General features: G+C 38.0%; 1 protein-coding gene across 1 annotated transcript; it reads left to right on the top strand.

The window, feature by feature from the left end:
• Positions 1-47: 47 nt before the first annotated feature.
• LOC145229929 (complement C3-like) lies at positions 48-10,429 on the top strand. Its single transcript, XM_080095270.1, has 14 exons — positions 48-258; positions 623-747; positions 2,382-2,527; positions 4,185-4,353; positions 4,578-4,723; positions 4,852-4,981; positions 5,217-5,371; positions 5,576-5,697; positions 8,047-8,100; positions 8,643-8,726; positions 8,884-8,978; positions 9,322-9,407; positions 9,696-9,769; positions 10,046-10,429. Exons 1-14 carry the CDS (start codon positions 74-76, stop codon positions 10,224-10,226), a joined length of 1,752 nt encoding a protein of 583 aa, XP_079951396.1. The 5' UTR covers positions 48-73; the 3' UTR covers positions 10,227-10,429.
• Positions 10,430-11,797: the final 1,368 nt, after the last annotated feature.

The following is an 11,797-nucleotide window of genomic DNA, read 5'->3' on the forward strand; positions in this document are numbered from 1 at the left end:
ATTATAAACAAATTCTAACCCGATTTTGGCGCAGGAAATTTCGATGACGGCACACGTGGCTGTGACGCTAGGAATGGCTGACCGGGCTGATTGTCCTCATTTGGAGGAGAATCTTCGTACGGCAAAGCAACGTGCCTTGGGATATGTTCAAGGCCAGTTTGCGTCTCACATCAACAACACCTATGTTTTAGCTGTAACAACATACGGACTTGCAGTCAGTGGAAGTAATTTGTCACATGCACGCAGTTGGAATAACAGGTAACTTTGGCTGTTAGCATACCATCAACTAGTAATAAACCATATTTTTTATTGTGTGATATAAAAAAACTATAGTTGCCAGTTGGCAGTGTATCTATGTGTTTATAAAAATATGGCGAAAAATGCGCAGTTCCGGTGTTAGGGAGAAAAAATACATAAACCTAAAAAAAACTTGAAGTAGGTTTAGTTTTGTGGAGTCTTATTTTCAATAATGTTCTTTAATATAAATTCCTATTTTCTTTTTGTATTTTATTACCTATAAATAAGGTTTTACTTGTGGCGCAGATAAAATGAACATTTTAATAACTAAGGCGTTGTGCAACATTCAAGGTTCTCAAACCCCCTAAAACATCCCTGTAATTAGGCTGAGAGAATTGTGCACAGAAACGACGGAGCGCATTTACTGTAATGGATCTCTTGGTCGGGCAGCAATGGTTGAGACAACATCTTATGCCCTTCTGACCGAAATCGCCCTAACCTCTGATGTTGGTACGTATAAATGAATGCATCGTTACTTACGTTGCGTAAGTAAAACAGTAAATATCCACTGCATGCATTATTAAATATTGACAAAAGCTTAGAAGAGTAAGGGGTTTGGTTGATAAAACATAAGTTTGAAAGCTTCATAGTTCGATGTAAATTTAACATGTATGTTTTATCTTTATTTCAACTTTTGCCTGACCCTGTAGAAAAAATTATGCATCAAAAGTCCTTTGGCACATGGTTGCAGGCAGTGTTTTTTTAAGGTGTTTTGATTTCTCCAAATTTCTCCTGCGGTTTCCCAAAATTTGGACTTGCAATTCGTTTAAGCAAATATGGCTATTTTTTGGTATCTAAATGAAACACTTGCGGTCTCTTAAAACTACTTAGCGGTCACCCAAACCAAACCTTAAAAAAAAACCTGGTTGCAGGTACTGCTAATTTCTCTGTGATAGCGCTACTGTCCGTTGACAAAACATTGTAAAAACAACTGGTTAGAGGACTTATATTACATTTGCAATCATTTTTTCCCCGCTGACCGAAAATTTGGCGCTCGTTGTTTAGGAATAAGCTAATTCATTGTTATTCAGTTCTTAAACTGTGCAAATATGTATGTGTAATATGCTGGCCTACCCAATTTGTAACGACCCGTGAATGCGCGCCGGTTATAGCGCGGAACGTCACACTAGGAGAGAATTGAAACGCGATTCCTAAAGGCTTTCAACAAGCAGTCCGCACAGATAGGTGTTTGATAATCTTATTAGGAGAGTTATTTGAATGCAGGAAAAAGAGGACGATAGGATACGATGAAAATCGACAGGAAACGGTTCTGCATAAAGCATGACATTAACAAACTGCGCTTTAAATGCATAAATATAGCACAAATCTTACCAACTGTTGTAGTAACCGGAGAGAGTAAATAGCCCGGGCATTCAACTCGCAGCAATTACTGGTACATATACTTAAACGTACAATAACGTAAATCTCCACAATGTGCCTTTATGACGTCACTCACAGTTTTTGCCAAGCTATGTTGTGCGACAGTACAGGAATAAGTCACGCTTCATGTGAGGAAAAAACAGGAATACTGCGTAAACAAAATGCAACTTAAGCACCCTTGTCCAAACCCAATTACACATACAGTACAACTATTCCAAAGCGTAATGACCATTGCAGTTCAGTTCGAATTTATTATAGTATAGTTCACATTTTGGAGTCATTACACACATATGCACAAAGTCGCTCACCAATAATCGTCAACACGACAATAAACGGTTTTTCTAATTTAACCGACGCAGCACCGTGCTCCACGGAAGTCAGCAACGAAAAGAACCACACTACGTTGCGTTATTACACAAAACTGGCAGTCGTTTATTACGTCACACAACGCAATAGATTGCAACACAAGTTGTAGCGAGGAAAAGCGGAAATCAATAGAAATCGGCAATTACTGGCAAATAATATGTAACACAATTCATTGTTTCATTGGCATTATGTGTTTTAGTTGCATTCATGCTATTAAAAAAATAATATGTCTGATTTTCAGAAGCATGTCTTTGTGAACAAATCGATTCGAAAAAAACAGTTTTAATGTTGTTCACGAGTAAATGAAATATGAGTTCTCTAATTTTTGTATTTTTTAGCGAGCGTGGAGGAAAAGGAACGATTGCGTAAGATGGCTCTCTGGCTGGTTGAGCAGAGGGATAGTTTTGGTGCATCATACACAACCCAAGCAACAGTGTTGGCTCTACAAGCTTCTGCCGAATACATGAAGTGGATTGACGCAATTGTAAGTATTAAATTTATGTGACAAAATAATTCTAACATTATTATTTTTTTACAAACGTTTACAAATTGAATGCACTGTGGGTTTTTAGTTCCCAGGATTGGCATTGTATGCTTATTATAATGCTCATCTTTTTCGAAGAGCAGTTTTAACTTAAATGTCTGTCTATAAGCGTTTGCTGCCAGGCATAATATCAAGTTTTTTAGAGCTCTTCTGGCAAAAGTAATTTTATTCCGACGTTTTGACGTCCTACACAGGTCGTTTTCATCAGGGCAAATAACACTGAAAGCGACCAGTACAGTGCACGATAAACAAAGGAAAAAAGAATGGAACGCAAGCACGTTACAAGGCAACAAAAACACCGCGCGATAACGAATGATTGGGCCTCTAATCTTTAAGCAGGTGCCTGTAGCACGCTGAAAACATCACGTCTGTTTGATGTTCATTGTGTTGCCCCGTTGGTGAATATATCATGACTCAAGAAATAGTCTTTTTCTGTAGTCAGGCTCCCTTGCCACAGCAAACGCCGCATTGAAATGAATACGGTCGCCTTGTGATACCGCGTGATTGGAGAGGGCCGACTTCTTCGTGTCGTTGTTGGCAACATCCCGTTGATATTCTTTTCGGCGGGTGTTGAGGGACCTTCCAGTCTCCCCGAAATATATTAACAGACACTCGGCGCAGGGAATAGAATATAGAACACCTCGTTGTTCAAAGGTGTTGATTGTTTTTTTGGGGGTAACTCAGTAGCTTGGGGAGAGTATTGGCAGGTTGGACGCCAACCGCTACGCCGAAGTCACGCAACATACGCCGTATAATATCCGTCAGTTTCGGTATGTACGAAAGTGTCACAAATTCCTCTGTTTTTGGATGGGTCACCTGTTTGGGAGAAGTTGCCCGTCGATCACGGAGAATTCAGTTGAAGTAGCCGTTAAATTTCAAGGCTTTGCGAACCTTAGCCAGTTCCGCCTCGTAGTCGTCGCTATGTGTGCAAAGCGTCGTGCCTGATCTTTTAGGGAACAAACCATCTCACTTTTCCGGTATGTGGGGTTATGAGATCGAAAAATGAGGTACCGGCCGGTACTCGTTGGCTTAATGTGGTACACTCTCGAGTACATCTAAAAATAGCTTGAACATCTAAAAATGGAAGACAGTTTACCGATTGGAGTTCCATGGTAAACCGAATGCCTGACTGCGCCTCGTTGAGATGCCGTACGTAGAAATGCCTCAACCTTGTTCTTAGCAATGACACAAAAAATGTCGTCAACATATCGCCGCCAGAATCTTGGTGGGTTGGCAAATGTAGATAATCGTCGCTGTGCCTTGGGTTCCCCGGTCTCTGTGTTTGTCGCAAACATGACAATGGAAGCGCTTGAGAAAAAAGCCTTACCAACATTTGCGGCGATATGTTGACGACATTTTTTGTGTCATTGCTAAGAACAAGGTTGAGGCATTTCTACGGCATCTCAACGAGGCGCAGGCATTATTTAATTAACTTAAATTATATTTTCTAATTGAAAATTTATTTGTTCATATCTGTTTCTTACGAGGATGATTTTTTTATCAGTTCTGAAATACAGAGCTGTATGAAAATAACGTCTGCAATCAATCGTCTTATAAGTCTAAACTTTGCTTATTTATACGTAAAGTTGTGTTACAGAAACCACCTCCCACAAATATGAATCTGACAATCACCACAGTCGAGCCTGGAACATCCTGGAGTAATTCGCCTGTTGAGTTGCATTTGAATGATTCAAATCAGGCCTTGCAATACGAACGAATCGTGCCGAACGATGTTATCGGCGCGAGAATAAACGTTAACGTTACGGGTGGGTAGCCATCTAACAAAATATGCCAAACTGTGGACAACAAAAAAAAACGCTTGTTTCACCACTTTTCAAAAAATTTTAAATGTACCAAATTAATATTCTTGAAAAATGGAATATTGTGCTAAATTTAATTTCTTGAAAAAAAATGCGTCAAAATTAATTTCTTGAAAACAATTGTGCCACATTCGATTTCTTGTAAAAGTAATTTTCTGCCAATTTTTCAGGAGACGGGGAGGGGTCGATGTCGTACAGATGCACTTGGAGGGAAAACAGGGATAGCAAAAATTGTCAGTTCCAAATTACTGTCACTACAAGTGACGATAGTGATCCTGAGGACATCGACGACCCACAAACTTATCTTAAACTCAAGGTAAATTGTATTGTGAAGTTGACACTTATTATTTTTTGTCTTAATTCATGTCATAAATGCCTAAAATACCTGTTAAGTTTCCCCCCATCGTTTTGCCATTGGTAATAGACTTTTGGTTTTCCGCGCAGCTCAACGTTCGAAAACTAGAAAACCCGGATGCCAACATGTCCATTGTCGATGTCGGTCTCATTTCTGGTTATATACCTGTGGAAGAAAGCATTGATAACTTGCTGAACGAAAAGCTTGTAGACGGCATAGGTTTGGTTTGAACAATGGCTTTGTTTTGTTTAATGTTTAGTAGGCTTGTTTCTAGCGATGTCGGCATTAGATAAATTTTCAATGCATAAAAAATGTTTGCGAAATTTGACAAATATTTAAAAACCTATTTTTCAGAAGGCTTTGTGTTTTAATTCAAACGAACCTATATCAAAACCGAATTTGGAAACCAAATTGATAGTAAACTTTTGACATTGTGAATTTTATGCACCAACAGCCGACAGATACGAAATCACCCACAACTCGGTGAAATTCTATCTAAGCAAAATCAACCAGAATGACACCGTTTTGACCTTTAAACTGAAACGAGAAAGTAATGTTGAAAATCCCCAGCCTGTTGCTGTGACGGTCTACGATTATTACAACCCCGAGGTAAGGATCCTTGCAATTTGCTAGTAAACTAAAACTGGCTTTGCTGCCCAAATAGGTCCAATAGGCTTAACTACACCAACAGGCTTAATTTTTAAAGCGCTTTTGTGGTTGAAAAATGTGAAATAAGAATAACATTATGTATGTTTTACGATGAACATTTTCTGACTCGTGTTATTAGATTTATAGTTTGTTTTTTGCATTCAGATTTCTTGCTCGAAATTTTACGGCCTGGGCAGTCGCGTGGAGCTTCGTGCACCTTGTTTTAACGGGGCAGAAGGTTCGAAAAAGATATGTAAATGTTTGGAAGGAGATTGTCCAAAGTGCAGGTGATGTGGCTGGAGTTTTAAGGGACCTGTTCCCATTGTTGTGCCCAAAGTCTATACGAAGCAAAAGCTGTCCAGTCGTAGAAGTCTAAAACATAGAGGGATCCTGTTTTATATGTACTTTGATCTAACCTAGATTTAAGTTTCACATTTCTTTAAAACTAAGTTTCACAAGGCCCGAGCCCGAAGCCCGATGACGGTGTGCATTACAAACAGCTTTGTTTTGGGACTATGCGTTCGGGGTATTTTATAACACGGGATAATTTTTAACAAATTTGTAGCTCTTTCAGCAGTTTTTAATATAACATGCCGCCGTTTCGTTGTCCTATACGAGACACCTTCATCAGGGTATATAATGACATAAAACAAAAACAAAAAGTAAGTCACCATAAACGTGTTGGTCTGAGAATGTATGTTCCACGACGACTATAATCAAAACCGCTGGAAGGGCTACATATTTGTTAATAGATTATGCACAGCAGCAACAGTTTGTTTACGTTTACGGGATAATTAGGTCTCGAATGTGCACAAGTAATATTTAACTACGGTTAGGCTCAAGGCAGAGGTGTTTCATTATTTTGTTTTATTTTGCCTACTTCAAGGGTCAAATCGAATTTGTATGCTAGCTCAACTTTTCGATCCAAACCCTAATGTACAATCAACAAACAAATACACACTTTGTGTGTAAACACTCGTGCAATAAAAGCGAAAATATAATAGATAAGTAGTAAAGTATGAACTTGAGTCAATATCTGTCTCGTTGTTTCGAGAAAAGAATCCAAAACAGTACCTTTTTACAATCTAGGCCAGCTGGGGTCGGCAAGGTAATCTTTCTCGGCACGCCAATCGATTTGCGTGTTTATGTAGAAGTACTTACTGTTTGTTTTCAGTTTTTTTTAGCATGCCAATGTCTTAAAATCCAGCCTACAAGCACATAACACTCTACTTTCTGCTTACTATTGAAATTAGTTGGCAAAAATCACTATTACCCACAAAAATGTTAGCACGCAAAGCCATTATCACACGGAAATAACAAGCAAATGGGCACGCGCCGCTGAAAAGGTTGTCAAACCATGGTCAAGGGCAGGGGTCTCAAACTCAAACTGCTTTGAGGGCCAAAAACAAACTTTTAAGTAAGTCGAGGGCCGCACTATCGAAACATTTGTTACAGTGTGACATGACAACAAACATATTGCGTGATTAAAAAGGAAATGTTTATTAATCCCATTATAAATTGTCGTGGATGGGCAATATCTAAACCTCCAACAGCCGCCATGCATACCGACGATAACTGTGCAAATTGTTTAAAGAGTACTGTTGCGAGCGCCTTGGTTTCTTTTTGCCACCCCCCTTTTTCTCTTTACTTTTGTCCACGGTGTAGGTCTTGCCAGCTTTTCACAGGTGTTACCTTTAGGCTTTCCAGGCGTTGCTGGGTTTGCAAGGTTTTTAACGATTTTGTGTTTGGCGACACTCGCGTTGTTGAGTTGCTTAGAACATTGTGTTTGTTTTACATTCTTGATATTTTGGTGTTGATCTATTGCGTTTTTCAGGAACTGATGATGCCATTATTAGGCGAAATATATATTCCTACTTTCTAATTTACTGACTGATTCTGTTGGCAGTTGAGACAGTCCTCTCAAATTTCGAGTAATCCCATTATAGTATTAAAAAAACAATATTGTAATAAATAACACACAAACATACAGTGTAGCAAAGTGAAAGAGCCAACTCTGCTTTATTGCTTTGTGTTGAAACAATGGCATACAGTGACACAACAATCGCAATTACTGATTCTGAAGATGGACTATTTTGATCATGCCATTTAAACGTTGCAAATACCACTATCAGAGAATGATTATATCATGTAAACTCACTGGTTTTACAGGGTATTCCACCCGAGTAAAACACATAACTTCTAAAAGTACCTTCGCGGGCCGCACAAAAACCCTTGGAGGGCCGCATGCGGCCCGCGGGCCCCGTGTTTGAGACCCCTGGTCTAGGGCCTAGAGTCTAGGCCCTAGACCTAGACTCTAGGCCTTTTTCGGTCGTTGGACTTTCGTTTAAATCAGTGGTTGGCAAACCCTGGCACGCGAAGTGATTTTTCGTGGCTCACAGAAGCCCTTCAATTAGTTTTTGTTTGACTTTAAACAAATTTGTTGTAACTTACTTGTTGTACTTTATACAATTTATTGCTTGTTTACAGTTTGTTTGCGATGATGGCACAAACCATTATTAAACACAAGAATGTATGCGAAACCTTTTTGATTTTTTTTGACACAAGTCCCAAATTGGCACTCGGCGTTATATAGTTGCTGACCCGTGATTAAGAGACAAACATTTTTTTTATTTTAGAACACGTCAATCCGTGATGCATGATTCAAGTTGCATTTATCTTCGAGACTGGAAGTAAGTAATGTCAGTTATCAAGTCATGCACCATGTTGGCTAAATTAAATTTGACCCAAAATCGAATATTCGCCTTTTTCGCCAAAAAAAGATGTCCGAATTTTCCAAATTATGTGTGACTTCACGCAAAGTCGTACTTTAGGGTTTTGACGTGAAAACGTAAATTTTGCTGCCAGGCAAACAATTGTGTTTCCATTACAGGATGGTCGAAATTCTTAAAAACGGCCAAATTCGCACCAATAACTTAGGTTACATGAGTTTTCAGTACAACACTAGTTGTAACCTACAATAGGATTATCAAAACAGCTATTGAAACAGTTATTGTTTGCCATGACATCTATTGTTGTTGATATAAGCATGTCAACCGTTTACCATTGCAAACTATACGAGCATTATTTTCCGAAATATGATGTACTTTGAAAACTTAAACCAATTTTTAGATTATGGCCAAATTTTTGTTTTCGTTGGCACTTTTGTTTTTAAATGGCACTGAGTGGGAAAAAGTAGCAAATAAATTAAAATGTTAAATATATTTTATCTTAGTAAAGAATGCAATACGGGACTACCCTGCTCATCTCGACAAGCTAATGCAAGCTGTTTTGACGGAGTAAAAGAAGCTTGTGCAAGGTTGTTTTGTACTTTTCATTTTCGTTTAGCTTGTATTTTTGGTCAAATATACATATTTCCCTTGTTTTATAGCAACTATATATACTATCTATTTTGTGTGGTTAGTAAGGAAATATTTGGTTGTATTATTTGTAGTTGACAGTGTTTATTGTTCAAGGAGTTACCTCCTGTATGTAACGGTGACAGCAGTAAGAAATCATTCAATCTATTTGATGGAATTTAATGCCACTGTAGATGAAAATCCGAAACCCGGTAAGAAGAATCAGATAATAAACATTTTTTTAGGTTTGGGCTATTAAATTGTTCCTACGTGGCACAAATCTATTGCAGATATTAGAGGTGGTACTATTAAAGTTGCAAAACATTTAAGAAAAGATAACGACGCCAGAATATGTTATAACATGAAAGAAAAATGGTTTGCTTTCTAAATGAAAAAGCACAAATGAAACAGTTGCCAATTGGGCCACATGTACACCCGAAATAACAGGCATGTCACGTTTGTTTCCAAACTATTAGCATGAAGTTTTAGCATTGGGCTTCATGCTTGACGAGTGCTTTCTCCTAGAAGCTAGACCCTTTGTTTCGAATAATGCAGGTCGAGACACATCTAAAGGAACGAAAACCTTTCAAATAAGGCGCGACTGTTTTTCGAGTTGTCAAGATGAGGCTTTCACCAAAAGGGTCAGTTTTTACGTCTTATTAGCCAGTCCACATCATTACAGCACACTGACTAATTAGTTGTCTTACAACCGAGTAAAACAGACGACTTAACCACATGACCGATTTAGATTGCCTACACCCCAAACGAGTTAAAAACATTTAAAAATAATTTAATCTAAGGGGCATCTTACGTTGTGTTTTAATTGGTAATGCATAATACTGATTATAAAGGCCTAACACCACAGTGTGGAGACTTATTGTATTGCCAATCGTGTCTTGTATTGCAACTGTTTTTTTTTCATTGGATAGGGAGATCATATCATTAGGGTCAATCGACGCTTGGTGATCTATGGAAATGAACCAATCCTAAAAAAGAATTCCGAGTAAGTACGTTAATGTGTCATCGAAGTGCAAAGTATTGTAGTTGTTGATGTTTTAAATCGACATTTTTAACTTCTTGCGCCATCGCCCAATTTTACATCGTTTTGAAACCAGAAGCCATTTCAGCGACAAATGTTATCTGGTGTATTTTTAATATGACGACCTGATTGTACTGACGACCCAATTTTATACAACGCTTAAGCCATGTTTTCAACGTTTAAGGAATTCCTACATACAATTTCCTACTAGCATATTTAATTGCTGGTGATTTGTGACAGGTACCTCTACTATTTGGACGAGACTGCTATTATTGATGTGACCCCGGGAAACGAAAAGTGCGAACGGATTAAATCGAAATGCGGTCCAGAGGCAGATCAGAATTCACAAGCATGTCTTAAAAAGCGACTGTGTATGTATCATGAAAACCTGAGAAAAGAGGTTTACCGTGGATGTGGTTAGATATCTCATTTGATAGACAGACATGGTTTTAAAGCAAAACATTAAATATGAATAAATCAGTTCTACTCTGCCGAATCACATTCACATGGGTCCCACGGCCATGTGTACCATATATAGCTGGTATATGTTATTCAACTATTTTTCGTTTGCGTATCTTCTTTCACGATATATCAACTTCATTGTGAATACAGTCGTAAACCTGTCATCATGTATTTACTCCTAACGATGGTGAAGTATTTAATCTAAACCAGTAAGGATTTAAACATAGTTGATAATTTTAGGGTATTCAGTAGCCAGATACTTCTACAATTTCAACAACAACAACATCATCATATTCACACTTTCCTAAAACTGAAGCACATTTGATTAGAATTTCTAACCGAAAGCCAAGCAAATGAAATTGTGTGTGTTAAGTGAAACAGAGTAAATGTGCTTAGAACTAAGTTTTTGATGAAAAAACTGTCACTGTTTTGATGAAAATTCTTCTAATATAAGAACTCATACTCACATAAGACAAAGCTTCCTAAATATCAATAGACTGCACAAAGAGCATTGTAATGTCTGAAACAAATGAGGTAAAGTTTAATAATAATAGTAACAATAAAAACAATTAAAAAGCTAAGTTAACGTTAACGTTAAATTTAGTTCCTAACCCTACAATAGTATCACAGCTAATTTCAATAATTGTGCTCTTTAAGCCACCTATTGGTATTTCGTAAACTTTATCTGTTGTGGTTTTTATCTGTCAGTAGCTTTAATTACCTGTTTTAACCAAAATTAAACCAGAACAAGAAAAAGGAAAAAAAGAAATACAAAGCCAACAATTTGGCAACAATTCGCACCCATTGAAAAACAAAATTTGTGAGTTTTATGATTGGAAAGTTTAGCTATAATTAAATCTACTGACGCCTGAAAAGAGAAGTTGTCAAATCGAAACCTCTATTGGTCGGAGCTCCATACCTTTACCCTTCCTGTTTTGGATCTCGTTGGTTTGGCCGAAAGCAAGTAAAACACAAATATTAACCCTAATTGGCGTTTCCTGTTCCCAGAGCAATACGAAATTCATTTCAGACGGGAAATGCGTAATTCTTTTGGTGTTTGGCTGCAGGGACTTCTTTACACTTTGAATTGGAGCACAAGATTTGATAAAGAGTATGAGTCAGTTGGTTCGGTGAGGTGACGAGTCAAACCGTAGCAAGGGTAACAAGCACTCAGCCAAGATCGTGCACGGCGAGTCAGATACGACTTTGCAAAATATAGTTGGAAACATGCGGACGACCAGACGCTCTTCTGATACATGTATAAAAACCGTGTAGCAAACGAAGTTAACAAGTTGTGGGCTTGTCAAGCACATTTAACGGCCTACAAATGTAGTTGAAATCAAATAGATTTCCAGTTGTATGTGAATGAAATTCATGTTGATAAACCAAATCAACAAGTTGTAGATAACCTTCTGCTGCTGCAAGGGTCGCACTGTTAAATTGCAACTTGTTTTGCTAGAACAGTTTCGGTGACGCACGTTGAATCAAGTACCCTAGTATCGAAAACATGTTGACTGAGAGTCGGATGGT

The sequence above is a fragment of the Phallusia mammillata genome, chromosome 5 (assembly GCF_965637545.1).
Source record: "Phallusia mammillata chromosome 5, kaPhaMamm4.hap1.1, whole genome shotgun sequence".
Taxonomy (NCBI): Eukaryota; Metazoa; Chordata; class Ascidiacea; order Phlebobranchia; family Ascidiidae; genus Phallusia; species Phallusia mammillata.